The sequence below is a fragment of the Phyllostomus hastatus genome, unplaced genomic scaffold (assembly GCF_019186645.2).
Source record: "Phyllostomus hastatus isolate PE091 unplaced genomic scaffold, TTU_PhHast_1.1 phas_contig_1, whole genome shotgun sequence".
In the NCBI taxonomy this organism is placed as follows: Eukaryota; Metazoa; Chordata; class Mammalia; order Chiroptera; family Phyllostomidae; genus Phyllostomus; species Phyllostomus hastatus.
The window spans coordinates 30,768,736-30,790,982 of record NW_025333498.1 but is presented as its reverse complement, the minus strand read 5'-3'; the positions used below and the strand labels follow the sequence as shown (position 1 = coordinate 30,790,982).

The 22,247-nt window shown below is 35.0% G+C and overlaps 1 protein-coding gene across 1 annotated transcript in view; it reads right to left on the bottom strand.

Annotated features, from left to right (window-relative positions):
• CCDC148 (coiled-coil domain containing 148) overlaps positions 1-22,247 on the bottom strand; it is a 232,500-nt gene that overhangs the window by 133,036 nt on the left and 77,217 nt on the right. The window contains exons 5-8 of the mRNA XM_045819379.1: positions 17,223-17,305; positions 16,645-16,796; positions 15,404-15,499; positions 15,145-15,326 (exon numbers count right to left, since the gene is read on the bottom strand). Coding sequence (XP_045675335.1) covers positions 15,145-15,326; positions 15,404-15,499; positions 16,645-16,796; positions 17,223-17,305 — 513 coding nt within the window. The remainder of the gene's footprint in view (positions 1-15,144; positions 15,327-15,403; positions 15,500-16,644; positions 16,797-17,222; positions 17,306-22,247) is intronic.

Genomic DNA, 22,247 nt, shown 5'->3' with positions numbered 1-22,247 from the left:
GGTTGTTGGTCTTCCTGAAGTGGAGTCATGTGAGTTCTTTATATATTTTGGAGATCAAACCCTTGTCTGAGGTATCATTGGCAAATATGTTTCCCATACAGTTGGTTCTCTTTTCCTTTTAATGCTGTTTTCTTTAGCCATACAGAAGCTTTTTATTTTGATGAGATCCCATTTGTTTATTCTTTTCTTTATATCCCTTCCTCTAGAGGACATACTGGTAAAAATATTTGGATGGAACTGGAGAACATTATGCTAAATGAAATAAGCCAGGCAGTGAGAGACAAATATCATATGATCTCACCTTTAAATGGAACCTAATCAACAAAACGAACAAGCAAGTAAAATATAACCAGAGACATTGAAATTAAGAACAATCTGAGAGTAACCAGAGGGGAGGTGGGAGGGGGTAATAAGGGGAAAGGGGGAAAGGGATTTCAGTAACAAGTATAAAGGACACACGGACAAAACAAGGAGTGGGTGAAACCAAGGGAGGGAGGTCGGAATGGCTGGGGTTGGGGGAGTGGTGAGTAGAAAATGCAGACAACTATACTTGAACAAAAATAAAATAAAATAAATAAAAACACATTATTTGTTCTAATTGCTTTTTAAAATGTTCTACTGAGCCAAAATCTGGCTCCATTTTACCTCATTTTATATTTCATTTTTGGAGAATAAGAACATATTAAATTACAATAAAGTTGAACTATATAAAGTTACTTTAAATAGACATTATGATTCAATTTTCCATGTTCAAAAGCAAGAATGATAAAACCGGTCTACCTGTTTGGAATAGCATGAGTAAACAATTAACCATCATGAGGGTTTCTAAAATTTTAATTACCACATAGAAATGCTATAATATCACCTCAAACCACCAAAAATCATTAAGAAATTATAAGAATGAATTAGAAGAGTGATGATACTCTTTCTCAGTTCTTTTTCAGACATTAATAATGTTGAACTTTATTTTATTTTATAGGCACTACTATGGCAAATAAACATAAACCTGTGAGCATGGCGATTATAATTTCTTATATGACTAGCTCTCCATGGTCTCAGTTTTAATGATGGGGTTTCCTCAAAGGATTATATTTACCCACAACTGGACTTCAAGGTATAAGTACTAAGAAAAACTTAAGAACAATTGATTTTAAGTATAAAATAGGTTTTCTAATTCCTCTCTTGTCATAATTTGGCAATTCTGTCTGCAGAAATTTTAATCTTGTGTTTGCTTATAGCTACATAGGTTTTATTATTTTAATAACAAATTCTATTTGTATTATGCAGGTTAAAAAATAACATGTCAATTGTCTTTGACACAAATCTGTCAAGCTGCTATGTTTCTATTTTCTCCAATCTGATTTACTCAAGATTAATTTGATTTCACACCCAGTGAAAAACAGAAAGCTTTCATAAATGACTCTCACTCCTTCATCCTGTAAAACTCAGATTTTTAGTCTCCCAAAGTTTTAAAAAATGTAGCCTCATGCATCATTACACTGTGTAGTTCCTAGCTCAAACATTTATAGCAAGAAGGCAGGTATGGGTTGCAGTAAAACCCACAAAAAAAGGCTGTTGATTTAGAAATGTAGAACCACTATTTTTAGATGTACTTTTCACAAATACATGAAAGCAAACATAACACAAAGGTGATATATAGACTGAGTAACTTAAGTGAAGGGAAACTCTAAGACCAATTTTGAGGAAAACCTATAGAAAATAGACCCATTGCTTTCCCTTAATAAAATGTATTCTATCATAGCCAAGAGAAGTTTAAATATATCATATTCCTACAACAAGCCAGAAATAGGTTAAACAATCAAAATATGGCTTTTGGGTCAAAAGTCATAAAGTAATTAAGTGTTTTAAATGATGTATTTACTTTAAGAGAAAGCTACTAAATATACATGACAAAAAATAAGATCTAATCTACAACTATCTCTGCCCCATCACACACACACACACACACTATATATATAGTAACATATATATATATGTTACATGACAGTAACACACACACACACACACACATATATATGTGTGTGTGTGTGTGTGTGTGTGTGTGTGTGTGTGTATAGTGGAATTTATATATATAAATTCCAAGGTCAAATTGGACAACCTCTGCTGGAATATGCCAGGAGAAAATGGGAGTAGGAGTGACCCCAAATATTGCATGAGTGGGTCATATAACCATTGTGACTAACTGAGCACATTGGTGTTCAAATAATTGTGCTCCTGTTTCTCAGCACAGAATAAGAAAATTCTCTTACTAACCATCCTTAACATACAACCAGTCCAGACTAGAAATTGAGAATGTGAGACTGGACTGATATTTTCCAAAAGTCTGAAACTACATTCTCAGAGAAAAATGCCACCTGGTGATTAAAGCTCCAATGTTTTAACTTGTGGGTTCATGGAGTCAGCAATTATTGTGCTCCTTTCCCTCTTTATTTTATATTCATCAAGCAACAGTTAAACATGTAAGTATTTGTTCAATCAAATATTTTTAAATAAAATTATGAGAAGCCACTCACTGTTTTCGTGAGTACTGGCTTCTGGTGATGGTTTTATCTATTTCATATTTTTTCTTTTTCACCTTTTGCCAATTTTGTTGGCAAAAATTTCACATAAGGACAGTAATGCTGCATAGCTATGCTGTGAAGATAAATCTTGAAAAAAAGAAGAGAATATGAACACAACACTGGTGCTATTCACACATGACAGTAACATCCAATGCCCTCATTGACATGCCTAAAAGATGAACAAGATGACAGAAAGTCTGTTGGTGAGAGTATACATTGTTTCTACTTTCCTAGAAAGCAATATGGTTAAACCTACTTTTCTAGGTTTAACCTACTTTTAATACATTATATTTCAACATATCATCATTGAAAATAATTATTGTACTTTAGGACTTTCAACATTTTCAAAAGTCTTAATATTTTTCATGCCCTTTCACTTATCAATTCCACTTCTAGGAATTTATCTTAAAAGAATAGTCATGGGATTATTCAAAATATAGTGACAGTTATTTGTTCCAAGGTTTTAAAACAAATATCAAAATATGCAATAAATAACTGTGTAAAACCAGCAGATGGATGGGTTGAATTTTTATGACACAACCATATATTGTAATATCATGCACGTAATAAAAGTATGTTGTAAAAGAATATAGTCCATTATCGGTACATAGATTTCTGGATATTCATTTTACATCCTGCTACTTTACTGAATTAATTCATCAGTTCTAGCAGTGTTTTAGTGGAATCTTTATTGCCCTCTGTATACATACAGCATCATGTCATCTGCTCAGCTACATGATTAATTTACCCAAATGTTAGAAAATTAAAGCCACAATCTCATTTCAGTATAAAATATGCAATTAAACTTGCCATTATATAACTAATAAAATATACCCTAAGAGAATCTAAAGTTTTACAAACATACTGAATAAAAAAATAGGCTCAACTGTAGCCAAAAAAAATTTTAGAATGTGTTTTAGTAAAAGACAATATCCTTTAAAGTTTTGCTGTCCAACACAGCAACCACTACCTACACATTTAGCACTTGAAATGTGCTGTAAGTATAAAACGTAAACCAACTTTCAAAGACTTTGCATGGAAAAAAGTAATATAGCTCATGAATAACTTTAAAATATTGATTAAATGTTGAATTATTACATTTTGGAATTTCTGAATCAAATAAAAGAAATTAAAATAAATTTTATCTTTAAAAATATGGCTACTTAAAATTTAAATGATATATGTGGCTCACATCTGCAGCTTACATCATACTTGTATTAAACAGCACTGATGTAGTTGTCCATCTCCTGGTACATGTAAATGTTTGAAGTGGTTTAATGTGAGGAAAAGCTTTATATTCAGATGATCAGAAGAAACTCATTCCTGCTCAGCCATCTACTAACTTAGAAACTTTGGGGGAATTGCTCACCTTCCTCTGGGTTCCACAGTTCCTTCATCTGTAAAATAGAGCTTATTAAATAGATACACTGAAGATTAAGGTGACATGTGCTTGGCATGTTATGTAATAGGTACTCATTAAATATCAATGGTTTGCTCTTCACCCTTTAACTTAGATATTTAAAAATATGTATTTATGCCTTATAAAATAGAAAGAGCATGTATGCCAAAATTATTTATAGCTTTACCATCTGGAGATAACTATTGTTATTGTTTATTTGGGTGGATAAGCTTCTAGTCTCTCTTCTGTGGCTATATAGACATAGATGCAACACTTTCAGGGGGAAGGTAAAAAAGGGAATCCACGTTATACAAACTGTTTTGTGGCCTGATTTTTTAATTGCATGGCAAACTGTTGCAACTATCTGTGTCATTAAAAATTATTTAATATAATTAGCCCTGGCTGGTGTGGCTCAGTGGATTAAGTGCTGGCCTGTGAACCAAAGAGTCGGAGTTTCAATTCCCAATCAAGGCAGATTCCTGGGTTGCAAGCCAGGTCCCCATAGGGGGTGTGCAAAAGGCAACCACACATTGATGTTTCTCTCCCTCTCTTTCTCCCTCCCTTCTCCTCTCTCTAAAACATAAATAATATCTTTTAAAAATTCTTTTAAATAATTGTTAACAACAGCATGATATTCCATTGTATGATAATTGTAACTGATTAAGCTAATCTGTTGAATACCCTTCAAGCCAAGAATTTATTTCACTTCTATAATTATTCCTTATATTTCTAAAAGGACAAAGATTATTCACATTTATAAAGACTTTTGATGTCATATTGCTAGACTGTCTTCCAAAAGAGTTTATATACCAATCGTGTATTTTAAAAAATGCCAGTTTCTCCTATATTTTTAACCTTGGATACGTTTCTTTTATGTTTTACCATTTTATAAGTAACAATCTGAGTATTTTTAAATTTTTCATTATTTTGATGAGTAGAGAGGCTTACATAAATTTGTCATTTGTATTTACAATTACTGCCCCAAGTTCCACAGACTACCTCATGACACCTGTTGACCTCCCAGCATCTGCATCCCCAGCTGTTACAGTTGTAGATGAACCATCTCTGCTTATTCCTCTGCTTGTGTACAAAGTCCCACTACTGGGTTATGCTCATCAACATCAAATATACTGATATTCCTTCCATTTTAAGCAAAACAAAAGAACAAACAATGTCTCATCCTCCTTTCCTGCTCTCCTTCACAGAAGAATATTTCAAGAGTAGTCTGTTCTCATTGTTTTACTCCCATCCACTCAAATCCAACTCAGTCAGGCATTTGTTGCCACTTCTTCAAAGCAAATGTTTACCAGTGACCTCCACCTGGAGCCACAGCACTATCAGCCCTATTTTATTAGACTTGCATTTGTTCAGTGAATGACCCCTCCTCAGCTCACACTGCTGACCACTTTCTCTTCACTTGCCTCCCAGGACAGCACACTCTCTTGGTTTTCTTCGTAACTCACACAGCCTTCCTCAGTGTCCTTTGTTGGTTAACCCTCTTCTTGCTGACATCTGTAGTACTGGAGAACATAAGATATTAGTCTTTTCTCTTCTCCATTGTCTCTTCACTCACTGTTTTGGTGATCATGTCCAATTTTATGCTGATGACTCACAAACATGTATCACCAGTTTAGATCTCTCTCTTTAATTCCAAATTCACATAATTGTCTTTAAAATATCTGTACTTGGATTATCTGATAGCATCTCAAACTCAGTATGTCCAAACTTGAACACCAGAGCTTCCCCATAGCTAAACCCTGTTTTGCTTAGTCTTCCCCATCTCACTTGATGGTAATCTATCCCAATTGCTTAATCCAAAAGCTTCTTGCTCTCTCTTTTTTTTTTACATACTTTATGAAATCTGTCAGCAGATGTCATTGGCTTTACCTTTCAAATGTGTCCAAAAGCTAACTATTTCACACCATCTCTACTTCCTCATCCAGATCACCATTAGCTCCCATCTGGGTTACTTTAATAACTTCCTAAATACTCAATCGCTTTTGCCCCTCCCTGCCTCCATCTTAAACACTACTGCCAAAGTGGTCCTGAAATATAAATTAGGTCTTGTTATTCTGCACACTTCTCTCACACTTTTGCTTCCGATAGCTTCCTATATCTAAAAATTTTTGCATGGGCTGCAAGCTTGTAAATGTCCCATCCCCCACTCTTACTTCTTTGACCACATCTACTACTCTCCCCATGTATCTCTCTGTTCCTTCCACTCGAGCCTCTTGCCAGGCATTTGACCACCTCATCAAACACTGGCTAGAACACTTACACCCCATTTCCATGGCTGGCTCTCTCACCCCACCATGATTTGACTTTAGTATCACTTTCTCAGCCAGGCCCTCCCCAAACTTCTATTCAAAATTGCACTCTGTCCCCCACTCCCGTAACCTCAGCAACATTTCTTTTACTTGAATCTTTATTTTTTCATAACACATACACTTTCTAATACACTAGTGTATAATTTACTTAAGTACTGTGTGTACAGGTTGTTGTGTACCTTCATCTTGCTTTGAGTACAGGACTTTTTGTCAGTAATATGCCATTAGTTGCTCAATAAATGTTTGTTGAAAATATGAATGATAAATTGCTTCTTTGTCTCCCTTGTTTCTTTTTTTGTTCTGACGGTTCATCAACCATTTAATTTGTGTTTATGTATTAGGTATTTTAATCTTTTGTGACTGATATGTTTCCAATGTTTTCCCAGTTGATGTTTAATTTTTACCCTTATTTGCCTTTAAAAATTCTTTGTGTTTAGAATAGATATGTTCACACACTATGAAATTCAAAAGGAATGATAAAAAGGGAGTATACAATAAAAATTCTCCTTCACACTCACCACCCGACCCAGGCATCTAGTGCCTTTCCTCAGAGGCAATGAATGTTATCATTTTTTGTCTATTTTTTCAGACATATAAAAGCACATACACATGTATGTGTGTATGTGTTTATCTGTGAGTACACATTTGATTTCCCCTATTTTATACAATCTGAACTGTGTATTGTTTTGTTTGTTTAACCCTATATTACACCTTAACTCTAACCCTTGGAAATTATTCCATGTCAATAAATGTAAGCATTTACATTCCTTTTTTTTAATCTGGAGAGTAATACATTCTGTGGTTATATAATAATCTATAAAACTAGTCCCTATTGATATTAAGATTCTTTCCTCAGTCTTTAGCTACTGTTTTAAATAACTAAAAATAAATCACTATATACATATTCAAGTATATTTGTATGATATATTATTGAGATGTGAAAACTATTAAGACAAAGGGTATGTGCTTTGTGATTTGATAAGTCCTACCAAAATGTTCTCTGTAGCAAAGTCATACCAATTAAGATTCCCTTCAGCAGAATATGAAATACCTATTTTCCCACATCCTTACACATCTGTTAGGTTTAGTTGTTCATAGCAATTTCTTACAATCCTTTGTATTTCTGTGGTATCAGTTGTAATTTCTCCTCTTTCATTTCTGATTTTATTTATTTGGGTCCTCTCTCTTTTTTTATTGATGAATCTGGTTAATAGCTTGCCAATTTTGTTTATCTTTGCATAGAACCAGCTCCTGGATTTACTGATCCTTTGAATTGTTTTTTTTTAAATCTCTGTCATTTAATTCTGCTCTGCCCTTGATTATTTCCTTCCTTCTCTTGTTTTGGGCTTTGTTTGTTGTTGTTCCTCTTGTTCCTTTCCATGTAGGGTTAGGTTGTTTATCTGAGATTTCTCTATCTTCTCTTGGTAGGCCCAGGAAGGAAACTTAAATGTTCCTTCAGGATATAAGACTTGAATAAGTAAGACTTTACTTTTAGAACAGAAGATTTAACAATTGCAGGTATTTTCCACCTCAGTCTATAAATTTAATGTGATTTTAATAAAATTATTCAAAAAATTAAATTTTTGACAGATGACATTCATCATTCAAAGTCTTTAAGTATAAATACATCCATTACTATATATTATATGGCTTACAGTATGATTGCAAGGGCCAGAGGGGCAATTTCCAGAACCCAGAAAGTGACAGTGCCTCTGCTGTGATTATGAAAGCCCTCCCCTACCCCTTCAGGAAGCTACAACTGCAGAATATGATCAACAGAAGCAAAATGAATGTCTCACTTCCTGCCTCTTTTCCCCTTAACTTAATTCTGAATCCAAATCCTATGCAAGTATTTCTGACTGTCGGAACCCAGATCACATCCATTGACTTATCTATTAATGACAATGTGATATCATTTACAAAATGATTAATATATTACAGCAATAGCCCTCTTAATTATTGCCTTCTCCTACCCCCAAATTCTAGCTACTCATGCTTATTTTTTATATAAAACCAAGATTCAGATTAATTTTTAAAATCTTGTGAATAATTTTATTTTTTGAATAATAAAATTACATTAAATTTATGGACTGAGGTGGAAAATACCTGCAATTGTTAAATCTTCTGTTCTAAAAGTAAGGTATGAATAAGTAAGACTTATTCAAGTCTTACTTATTCAAGTCTTATATCCTGAAGGAACATTTAAGTTTCCTTCCTGGGCCTACCAAGAGAAGATAGAGAAATCTCAGATAAACAACCTAACCCTACATGGAAAGGAACAAGAGGGACAACTACAAACAAAGCTCAAAACAAGAGAAGGAAGGAAATAATCAAGGGCAGAGCAGAATTAAATGACAGAGATTTAAAAAAAAATTCAAAGGATCAATAAATCCAGGAGCTGGTTCTATGCAAAGATAAACAAAATTGGCAAGCTATTAACCAGATTCATCAATAAAAAAAGAGAGAGGACCCAAATAAATAAAATCAGAAATGAAAGAGGAGAAATTACAACTGATACCACAGAAATACAAAGGATTGTAAGAAATTACTACAAACAACTCTATACCAAGGAATTGGACAACCTGGGTGAAACAGATAAATTTCTAGAAACATGATCTTCCAAAACTGAATCAGGAAGGAGCAGAAACTCTTAATAGACTGATAACTACTGAAAATGAAGCAGTAATCAAAAAAACTACCCACACATAAAAGCCCTGGACCAGAGGGCTTCACAGGCCAATAATACCAAACATTCCAAGAAGAGCTAACACCTATCCTTCTCAAACTATTCCAAAAAATGCAACAAAAGGCAAGACTCCCAAACTCTTTTTACAAGGCCCGTATTATCCTAATCCTAAAATCAGCTAAAGACACGACAAAGAAACAAAACAGGCCAATATTTCCGATGAACATAGATGCTAAAATCCTCAACAAAATACTAGCAAACTGGATCCAACAATACATTAAAAAAAATCATACACCATGATCAAGTGGGATTTATTCCAGGATGCAAGGATGATACAAATCAATAAATGTGATATATCACATAGACAAAATGAAAGACAAAATTCACATGGCCATATCAATAGATACAGAAAAGACATTTGATAAAATCCAGCACCCATTTATGATAAAAACACTCAGCAAAGAGGGAATAGAGGGAGGATACCTCAACATAACAAAGGTCATTTATGAAAAACCTACTGCCAACATCATACTCAGTGGGCAAAATCTAAAAGAGATTCTCTTAAGAACAGGAACAAGACAAGGGTGTCTGCTTTCACCACTCTTACTCAACATAGCACTGGAGATCCTGGCCACAACAATCAGACAAGAAGAAGAAATAAAAGGCATCCAGGTTGGAAAGGAGGAAGTAAATCTGTCATTATTTGCAAATGACATGATAGTATTAATAGAAAACCCTACAGGCTCTATCAAAAAACTACTCAACCTAGTAAGTGAATTTGGCAAAGTAGGGGATACAAAGTCAATATTCAGAAATCAATGGCATTTCTGTACACCAACAATGAACTATCAGAAACAGAAACTAAGAAAAAACATCCACTTACTATAGTAGCAAGAAAAATAAAGTACCTAGGAATAAATTTAACCAAGGAGGTAAAAGACCTGTACTTGGAAAACTATAAAACAGTGAAGGAAAGAAACTGAGGAAGACACAAATAAATGAAGTATCTACCCTGTTCATGGATTAGAAGAATTAACATCATTAAAATGCCCACATTACCCAAAATAATCTATAGATTAACCACAATCTCTATTAAAATACCAATGGCATATTTCACAGATCTAGTACAAAAATTTATATGGAACCAAAAAAGACCCCAAATAGTCACAGCAATCTTGAGAAAGAAGAACAAAATTGGAGGGATCACAATACCAGATCAAACTATAGTACAAGGCTACTATAATCAAAACAGTCAGGTCCTGGCATAAGAACAGACACACGTAGTTCAGTGGAACAGAACAGAGAGCCCAGAAATAAACCCATGTCTCTATGGTCAATTAATATTTGACAAAGGCAGTGTGAGCAATACAATGGAATAAAAACCATCCTTTCAATAAATGGTGTTGAGAGATCTGGACTGGTACATGCAAAAAGAAACCAAAACAAAACTAGACTACCAACTTACACAATACACCAGAATAAACTCAAAATGGATAAAGGACTTAAATATAAGTTGTGACACCATAAAAGTCCTAGAGGGAAATAGGCAGTAAAATTTCAGATATCTCACATAGCAATATTTTTGCCAATACATGTCCTAGGGCAGGAGAAATAAAGGAAAAAATAACAAATGAGACTACATCAAATGAAAAAGCTTCTGCATGGATAAAGAAATCATCATCAAAATGAAAAGGGAACTGACAGTTTGGGAGAACATACTTGCTAATGATACATTGGACAAGGGTTTGATCTCCAAAATATATAAAGAACTCATACAACTGAATACCAGGAAGACAAACAATCAATTTAAAAATGGGCAAAGGACCTGAACAGACACTCTCCAACGAGGACATATAGATTTCCCATAGACATATGAAAACATGCTCAACATCACTAGCCATCAGAGAGATACAAATTAAAACCACAATGAGATGTCACCTTATACAGGTCAGAATGGCTGTTACTAATAAATCAACAAACAACAAGTACTGGAGAGTATGTGGAGAAAAGGGAACCCTAGTATACCATTGGTGGGAATGCAGACTGGAACAGCCACTGTGGAAAACAGTGTGGAATTTCCTCAAAAAATTAAAAATGGAACTGCCTTTTGACCAAGTGATTCCACTGCTGGGAATAGACCTTAAGAATCCCAAAACACCAGTTCAAAACTACTTATGCACTCTGATGTTATAGCAGCACTATTTAAAATAGCCATGTGTTGGAAACATCCTAGGTGCCCAACAGTAGATGAGTGGATTAAAAAACTGTGGTACATCTACATGATGGAATACTATAGAGCACAAAGAAAGAAGGAATTTCTTCCATTTGCGACAGCATGGATAGAATTGGATACTATTATGCTAAGTGAAAAAATCCATTCAGTGAAAGACAAATACCATATGATCTCACTTATAAGAAGAATCTAATGAACAAAATAAACTAACAAGCAAAATAGAAACAGAGACATAGAAACATGGAATAGACTGACAGCTGCAGAAGAAGAGGAGGGAGTGGGGGTAATGGTGGAAGGGAGGGGAAGGGATTATTCAAAGAACATGTATGAATGACCCATGAACATGGAAACTGGTATGAGAACAGACTGTGGGAGTGAGGGGTGGGCTGGATGGAGGAGGTCTAAGGGGGAAAAATTGAGACAACTATAATAGAATAAACAAGAATAAAAAAACATAAAGTTTCATTCCTATAGCATATATCTTTGACATTAGTTGTTGAATGAGTTTCTAGACAATCTATATTTACTGTTCATGCTGCACACTATGTTTTTTTCACTCATATCTTTTATCTGGTGGCACCTGCAGATGCTAGTCATTTATAAAAGTACTTCTGTATTTTCCCTTTTAGTTTTGAAGGGTTTATATCTTTTGTAATGGTAAGTATTTGTCTAATATTTTTTTACATTTTTAAAGAATAAATGCTAAAATTTCTAATGGCACTGTAGTGTTCATGAGGATAAGCCACAGAGGGTCTCCTAGATTCATTATTTTAATGTGCTACTGGATCTTCTTTGCAAATATTTTATTTAGGATATTTCTATTAATAGAAACAAGTGAGACTGAGCTATTGCTTTCTTTTTTACAATATTTTTCAAGCTTTTCTATCAATGTAATAATTGCTTCATAACTCAGAAGTTTTCCTCCTTCTATGCTCTGGAACAGTTAAATAGCAATTCAATTAATTACTATTTTTAATTTATATTTGAAATTGATAAACTTATTGTTTATAGTAGTTTTAGGTATACAGTAAATATGAGCAAAAGTACAAAAAAATTACCATATACCTTCTGTCCCCACACATACACAGCTTCCCCACTATTAACATCATGCACCAGACTGTATTTATTACAATCAGTAAACATACACTGACACAGTATCATCCAAAGTCCACAGTTTGCATTAGGTGTTGTACATTCTAGGGGGTTTGATAAATGTGTAATGATATGGATCCTCCACTGTAGTAACACACAGATAGTTTCACTCTCCTAAAAATCTTCAGTGTTCTGCATATTCACCCCTTTCTCCTCCCAACCCCTGGCAACCACTGATCATTTTACTGTTTCATAGTTTTGCCTTTTCCAGAATGTAATAAAGCTGGAATAATACAGTATGTAGCCTTTTCAGATTAGTTTCTTTCACTTAATAATATGCATTTAAGTTTCTTCCATGTCTTTTCATGACTTGATAGATCATTTTTTTTAATGTTGAATAGTAATATTCTATTATTTGGATGCAACACAGTTTATTCACCCATTCACGTACTGAAGAACATCTTGGTTGCTTCTAAGTTTTGCAATAATTAATAAAGTGGCTATGAACATCTATGTGCAGATTGTTGTGTAGACATAAGTTTTCAACTACTCTGGATACATGGCAAACTTTTTCTTTATGATTTCACTGCTGCTAACATGTTAAAAGGCCTTTCCGCTCCAAGATTACTTAATATTTGTCAGCTTTCCACACAGTTCAAAGAAGGCTCCAGTTCCCCATGATTATTTGGGCTCTGTCCTCTCCTGCTCTACTGTTTTCCTTCATTTACATGATGGCTGCCAGCAGCAACCTCAACTATGTACTTTCTTGATACACCCACAAAGAAGAAAAGGCACTATTCCTTACAAGTATCTAACAAATTCTGACCTTTGTCCTGATTTGGGCCACCATGAGCTAGTAGCTGTGGCCTGAGGAAATGTGGCTACTGACTGGTACACAATCCCACCAGGACCTACCTTTGGATCTGGGGATGGAGTCATTCCAAGCCAAACCAGCAACATTTAAAATAAATGTTTGGATTAACCATCGTGTCCACTGCCTTTAGCCCAATCAAAACTTATAACTTAAAACTATCTCCCAGACATTTTAATACTCTTAGGTCATAGTAGTACACATTTGTTTAAAATATGCACAAACTTACTGATACAGGTGTGCACATACATGTGCACAGTCTGTGTGTATTTTTTCTTCCAAAGGCTAATAACTGCAACCAAAAGAGGAAATGGATGTATCAAAATAACGGCATTATACTGGGCAAACTAGAAGTCTAGTTAATACAATAGTTGAACATATTCATTTGCTGTTTAGAACAGTGTATGTCCATGCCTTACTGCCCATCAGCCAGATTGCCCACCACCTCTGTATGAATTCAAAATAACCCATTTCCTCTCTTCTCTATAATGAAGCTACTCCTGAAACCTCATTCACTTTTCATGATGCTTTATCATTTACTGCCAGCATATTTATAAAGTAATCTCTTGCTTGATGTGTGCATGTAATATGTATTTGATTAGGATACATGTGAATCCTAATCTTCTAAACATTCCAAGCCTTCTTAAAGGCAAAGTCATAGTCTATCTAGTCAGTCTGTTGATCCCCCTATTAAGAAGCTTAGCAGAGATCCTTGTGTATTAAGGATTACCCAATAAATATTCACCAAGTAAACCATATCATTAGTTTTATAAAATTTATTCTTATAATTATATATGGCAAGCACACTATTAAACAAGGATTTGTGAACATATAATCCACCAAAGTAGATTCCTGCTGACCCCATAACATGCCTTGTCACTCTCACTTTCATTGTTTTCATCTTTAACTCAGTTGAACAATCCTTTATTTAAAAGCTGCTATGTGCCCAGATATGCTAGGTGCTGAGGATACAAATATTAATAAATTACTTTGTCTTCAAGGAATCTACAGCCATCATTTAATATCTGTTCTTGGAACGTCCTCCCTATTCCCTCTCTCTCTTATTCTAATCCTTGTTTCTTCCCTTAGCATGTGATGCATATTCATCTTAGTTTCAATTAATCTTCAGTCATATCAATGGAGCTATGAAATCTTAACTTCTTCTAAGTGCTACTGGGTTGTTCAAAGGAGGAGCAGAAATTGAGTTCAGATTAAAAGGGAGGTAGGAAAATGGATTGTGAAGGATAGATCTTGTTGGAGGGAGGCATTACAGGCTGATAAGGCAAACTACTACGGGTTTAGGAGCTGCTAACCTAGAAAGTCCACAATCTTAGCCACCTCTGCTAAGGGAACAAAATGTCATCTGGAAGGAAAGATCATTCTCCTGAATTTTAAATCATTTAACAGAACATTTGTCACTCAAAAGAGGATTATCATTCCCAGGATACAACCAAAAGTACACTTTTTTAAAAAAATGCAGCATGTTTTTAAAAATTTACAAAGTATACTTTATGTTCACCATAAGACAAAATCACGGTGGACTACAAATAACCTAATTCCATGGCTACATTTTTTCATTGTGGCCAATGATTACTACTAATCTGGGAGTATCTACTGAAAAGGAGAGTCATGTCTTGAAATGAAAATTCATAGTTACTGAAATTTCATGTTTAAAAAATGATTTTTTACCTGTGTAGTAAAGAGTTCAATGAAAAGGCTATTTTCAACATATTTCAACATCATAAAAACTTTAAAATCATTATTTCAGGGAAATTATTTTGCAGGGAAAAATCCTTTTCACTCAACAAATAATTGATCTAAACATTTATTGATTGGCTATATTCCAACCACACAGTAACTCTGAAAATGGTAAATCAGAAGTATAGTAACTTCCCAGAAAAATAAAATTGTAGGGGCAAAAATCTACATAATCCAAGTAGTTTTATCTTATTACCTGTATATATCTTCTAACTGCAGATCAAATTCATGAAGTTTCTTTTGATATTTCTCTGTAAAGTTACAGAACTCCTTAAAAATGGAAGATTTCAAATCAGGGTATGGACATTCCAAAGCTTCCAATTCTGGGGGCAATTCACTAAGCAAGTTACTCCTTTCTTCTGAATAATGATCTAGTATCTGAAAAAAAATTATGGTTATTTTATTTAACACAAATGACAAACTGGTAAACAAATGGCTATCTACATTGCACTTACTTTAATACTCAAGTCTGAAAGATCATTTTCGAATTTCTGTTGCTCCAGGCTAAGTTCTTCAAAGACAGCTTTTAATTGTTTCTTCACAAAGTCAACCTATAGAAACATTTAGAACAGTAGCAAGCAAATTATGGCTATTTTCTCAATGTGTATATTTAAATGCATGGAATTAATCTCAAAAGCCAGTAAGTGATGAAAAATTAGATAAGAGAAAGTCCCTTTGAGGACATGTGGAAGGAGATTCAAGAAATGCCATAGCTAGGCAGTGCTTATGGGCGGAGTGGGGAAGGCTTCCAGACACATAAGTCAAAACTGAACTGGGAAGTACAGTGGGGTCCTCGCCACTCTGCACCCATGTTTTGATTTTGTTCGTGGTAAGGCAGAGAGCTTTTCAGAGTGTCTGTTTCAATCACCCTTTTCTTCCCTTGCATCCTTGCCTCTAATCCCCAGCTAGGCATGGGATTTTTAATATTTTTAAAAAATTATTATTTATGAAAGCAATATAACAACACTACAGATAACTGAAGAAAAACACCTAAAAGCCTACATCTAGTACAACTATAAACATGGAGTTTATGCTGCAGCTAGGGGAGACTGTCAATAAACTAATCAAAAATAGCTAAGAACGTATCAGTAGGAGGTAAGTAATGTAAAAACATGGTAAGGTAATAGTGAGATAGTGTGGCTTCTCTCCAGTGAACAGGACAGGCCACTCAGAGGAGAGGAAGTTTAAGCAAAGACCTAAAGGACAAAAAATGTTCTCAGCGGGACAGAGGAGACAGCTGGCGCAAAGGTTTTCAGACAGAATGGAGCCTGGTATATGTGAGGAGAAATAGAAAGAAGGCCAGAGCTGTGACAAGGTCTAGGAGGAAAAGAGGTGTCAGGTAGGAGATGAGACTAAAGAAGCAGAGAAGAGAAAGACATGGGCCAGAAGGAGCCCTAAGGGGATTTACCAGGGGGATGACTTGATCCCTCTGCACTGAAGGTAGATCCCAGAATGCAATGGGAGGAGGGGCAAGAATGAAAGCACAGAGGTTAGTTATGAGGCCAATGTAACATTCCAATTACAAAATGAGCATGCTTCGGCAGATTCAAGAATGTTTATGATAATGAATAAACAGAATTTGCTATACCTTCTATTAAAATACACAAGATACCCATGCTGATTTCTTATCTCAAACTGTTCTAGTTGGGACAAAAACAAAATATTATACTATTAAAAATAAAGATAATATACTGACCTCTTCTAGTACTTTCACTGAGTTAAACTCAGTATGTGAGTATGAATGCTGTGGACTGTGATACTGTCTGTATTTTAGATCTTCTCTCAATTGCTGAAGAGGATTTATTACATTTTTAAGATATATGCACCATTTTTCTGATAACTCTTGTTCTATGGTGAAGCAAAATTAAATCAAGATAACACATTATTTTAAGATTTTTTCAAGAACAGGTTCTTAAGCCCTTGCTGGTGTAGCTCGGTGGATTGAGCATGGGCCTGTGAACCAAAGGGTCGCTGGTTCAATTCCCAGTCAGGGAACATGCCTGGGTTGCAGGCCAGGGCCTCACTCAATATGGGGTTCATGAGATGCAACCACACGTTGATGTTTCTCTCCCTCTCTTTTTCCTTCCCTTATCCTCTCTCTAAAAATGAATAAATCTTGGGAAAAAAAAAGAGAACAGATTCTTAGAGTACAGATTTATTTTTGATTTCCTTTAGAGAAAAACAAACTGCAGTTAATATTAAACAAACATGAAGTGAGTGGCCCACTTTCATCTTCAAAACACCCCATTAAATATAGGATCAAAAAAATCTCACCAAAATTCCTAAGGTCAGAAAGACATTCATTTCCAAGGTTCTCTTCATTGAGAAAAGATTTTATTTCAGATTCCACTTTACCCCTGAAATAGACATTAACTCAATTTTTATAACCATAAACATATATAAGTTAAAAAAAACTAGTAGTAGACATTTAATCTGATGTGGTTTTATTCACCAGTTTATTTATTCAGACTACATACTAAATTCCTAACATAGATTGGGTATTTGCCAGACACAATCAGTGGACAGTCGGTCCATACCAATGATATTTGGTCTATCCAAAACATCCACAAGCGTATTTGGTCCGTGCCAAATGGTCCTTGATTCTGTCAAAAATGTCCATGCTTGCCCTGGCCGGTGGCTCAGTTGGTTGGAAACAATATTCATTCTTAGGAAATGTCCTTGGGTTCAGATAACTGATAATGTTTATTTCTACTTTTGGTTTATAGGATTAATACATAAAAAAATACTATAATGTTTTATTGGTCCAATAATTGCCTTGTGGCTATACTGCCAGTAATAACCTTTCTTGCCTCAGTAGACTACCTGGTATTGGCAAATGGGGTTAGGTAGATGGTTTCAGGTTGGAATCTTGCAAAAGAGCAGAATTTATATTAACTATGCATGTTTTGCACAGGGCAAATATCAAGGCATGGACCAGACATCTCTGTGGATATTTCAGACAAGATCAAGTGTTCTACAAGGGAAAGAAGCATATGTGAATGTCCTGGGCAGAAGTAACAGTGAGACAAAGGCAAACATGTGACATGCCCTTGCACTACTTCTATAGAGAGAGCTCAGGGCACTGAGAAGCCACCAAGGGATATTAAATTGGCCTCACCTGCTTAGCAGATCTGTGTTTGAAAAACATTTCCAAGGCAAAATGAAGGACAGGCTAGAAAGAGGAGTGATCAATACAAATGGAAGATGAACAGGAGGGGGTCAAGCAAATCTGCACCAACAAAAGGGTTACTTTAAAAGTTAAGAGAAGCGGAGCTCTTGAACTGCCAAAATAAGGGTAAACGTATATTTTATTTTTATATACTAATACAAGTAATAAGTCTTAATGATCTTTCACTGTATTATTTATATATAGTCATTATAAAGTAAAAACATAACCAGCTTTAAAAGGATGTTTAAAAATATTGTAGTCGCCCTGACTGGTGTGGCCCAGTGGGCTGGACATTGTCCCACAAACCAAAAGGTCACCAGTTGGATTCCCAGTCAGGCACATGCCCGGGTTGTGGGCCAGATCCCCAGTTGGGGGAGCGGGAGAGGCAACCACACATTGATGTTTCTCTCCCTCTCTCTCTCCTTCCCTTACCTTTTCTCTAAAAATAAATAAATAAACTTTTCAAAAAATATGTAGTCTCTCCTTTGTTTATGGAAGATTTAATGAAATCATAGAAACTAGTTTTGATTTATTATTATTATAAAAATACAACATTAAAAGTGGCATAAAATAAAAAATGGGAACAATTATAACACTTTAACACTGATTATTTTTGCATATAAGTTTCTAGCTGTTGTCTATATGCATATATATTTTAAATAGTTGTAATTATGTCATATTTACCACTTTATAAAGGTTTTTGAATAATATGTTAAAGACATTTTAAAATAATTTTCATAGTTGTTTAATTAATGGCTGCATATATTCTAGTTTATATATGTGCCATCATCTTTTAAGCTAAGTCACCTGCATGGGACAGAGGGTTTTGTGTAAAAAGGGGTGCTACTGCAGATGACTCTTCACTCCATATTTTTCCAGCATGTAGCTTTTGCCAGAAGTATCTTTAAGATTATGTTGGAAACTGTTAAATGAAAGGTGGGTACATAATAATGGAATAAATCCAGATATTGTTTCATAATGGATTTGTTTCAACAAACACAGCATTTATAAACCAGCTAGCTTAGTTCCCTTATATTTTCAGCACCCAGAAAGCCATAGTGGAACATCCAAACCAACAGTAGTGGATTTGTTCATATAGGAGATCGACTGGCTACTTTGCATGTATAATTCTAGTAAGCTCCATCCTGGCTTCAGAGATTAATAACCCCGAGCCATCAGACAAGACCAGCCCATTTTTCTACTTGTCCTGAGTACCCAACAAAATCCAGAAGCAGTTTTTATGCCCTCAAGAACTACCGGAATCTGGAACTAGCTTTGAATGCAGGCTAACATTTCCCAAGTCATGGTCTATAAAACAGGAATGGTATGGGATGTTAGGAAAAATGGAAAATGGTGAACTAAACAAAACCAGACACATTTCTACAGTGCACGATTTCCCAGAAACCTGACTATGCTGATGTGCATTGAGGTTATCCAAAAAGGGAATGAAATATAAAGTATTTTCTTAATATACAGGACTATTAAATTCATTATTCTCCAGAGTATCATAAAGAATATTTCTGTTTTGTACAATATGAATTAGGAGATATAGATAAAAATTTGTAATGACCACAAGGACATTAAAAACGGTAACTCTAGAGAAGAGAACCCCACCCGGTTCATCACTGATGTGCCAGACTAGGACCCAGGCATTCACCAAGTTGCAACTCTGCAGTACATGCAGCCTCCTTCCTCCACGTCTGAAGAGGGGACTGATAAATGTTAGGCAACTTTTCATGTCCAAATCTGTCAGTTTAGGTGCCTCCTAATGCTATTTGGCCTTTCCTCTGGTACCACCGACTACGACAGTAATACAAAAAACCCTCTTGAGTTTTTGTGTGACCATTTGCCTTGATGATATATTAATTATTTCCTAGATATGCCCACTTGCAATGCAACCACCTACAAAATAAACCAGCCTGGTGAAGGGTGTTTTTGAGTTCTAACAGTGGGCTCAGGAGCTGGGCTCAAAGAGAGCTCTCAGGTACCCTGAGTTACATGGTATGAATAGCGATTGGTCGAAATGTCATCTTTTAAAGATGCATTTCCAGACAGCATTTAATTGTTAGTAAAACCCCATGATATCCTCCGTGTAAAGGTGATACTTTTAATGCTTTTAAAGAGAAATTGTGAGCAAGAGACTACATACATTTCTAACAGATATTTGGTTATAAAAATATCCTTTGTAGAGCCCTGACCAGTGTGGCTCAGCTGGTTGGTCATTGTCTGCCAAAGCAAAAGGTTTTCAGTTTGATTCCAGGTCACACGCCTGGGTTGTGGGTTAGGTCCCAGTCAGGGCGCATGCAAGAAGCAATAGCCACATCTACGTTTCTCTCCCTCTCTTTCTCTTTTACTCTCTCTAAAATCAAAAAGCATGTCCTCAGGTGAGGACAGAAAAGTATTGTACTGTGAATACATAAGCCAGTAACATAGTCATTTATTTTAAATAAAAATTGCAACTCTTTATGGCCAATCTGCATGGCCAATATAACTAACTTCCTTCTAAACCTCTAAACCAGTCATTCTGAAACAAGGGAGCAATATACTCTAGGAAAGCGTATCAATGCCTCCAAGAGCTGTAGTTTGAGAAAACATTAATTATTAAATATAATGTTATAAATTTAAATATAAAATATTATTTTTACTTTTAGAAACTTTATGTGACTAGTTTCCTCAGTTCAGATTTCAAAGATTTAAAGTTTGGCAAAATCTTTTTTTCTAGCAAGGCTAGACCAATTAGGTGAGTTGTGAATGGAACTCTGTGGGGGAAAAAAAGCTGCTCAACTCCAAGTACATGGAGCGCTGGAGTTAAACACAACTGTTCCAACACCACCTTCAAATAAACCAGCTGATTTGACTTCTGCAAATAACTTTAATCCTTTGAACCTCAAGATCTTCATCTGTAAAATGAAGATCGTATTGATACCTACTTTGCAGGGACATTCTAAGGAGTAAGTGAAAAAAAATTACTTAACATATTACTCAGCACATATTGAATCACATCCCCAAAGGTTAGATGGCATTGTAGGCCTGAAAGGTAATTCTGAAGGCCTAAGATTCTCAAATGAAGTCTCTTATGATGTAGCATAAGAACATTTTACTTTTAATTTTTTGTTAAAAGAAAACAGATTTTTAAAGGTTGAGAAACACTGATAGACTTAAAACTCCCGATTTTCTGGTGGTCCCTAAATTCTCCACAAGTCTAGCACATTCTAACTTTCCTCCTTTGCTATTACTTTTTTAAAGATTTTATTTACTTAGTTATTTATTTTTAGGGAGAGGGAAAGGGAGGGAGAAAGAAAGGGAGAGAAACATCGATGATAAACAAGAGAAACATGAATCAGTTACCTCTTGCATACTCCCCACTGGGGACCTGGCCCTCAACCCAGGCATGCACCCTGACAAGAAATCGAACAAATGACTTTTTGTTTCTCAGGCCAGCACTCAATTCACTGAGCCACACCAGCTAGGGCACTTTTGCTAGTATTTTTCAATTTCACTGAACACTTATTGAAATTAGCTTACTTTCTAGAATAACAAAGAAAATTTTCTTGGATTTCCTTTTGTCCAGTTTTCAGCCCTTAAAAGTTTCAAGACATTAAGTTTGTTATTACTTGAGTGTTCCTCACTTCCATAATCTTTGTGTCATTCCAAGTAAAAAAAAAGGATTATTTTCCATAACAACACATATATGCCTCTTCTATCTAGCTCAAAAACAACACATTAAGAAGAACATGAACCAGCCTAGATAAAAACTTTCACCAGTGCCTTCCTTTACATTTGAGCTTCCATCACCAAGCACCATATTAAAACCTCATAATGGCTCTCCTTTTTGTCATGTGTCAAGTTATGCAAGTTCTCAAAAAAATTTCTAATAAGCCCAAATGTTCTCCCCATGAAAGGTGATGTTATGAGGAATGAGTCTTATAAGATAGGAGCAACATAGTGACAAAGTCTAAAATTATATAATGATGTAAAATCATTTCCAACCATGAGCCTTTTACTTCACACAGGAATATCTTGCCAAAATAAAAACCTCTTATTAATAAGAAAATTGTCAAAAGTAAAGTTAATGGTATTTGGATATTTTGACTTAGACTAAGATCACAAAATTTATATATTTTGATATA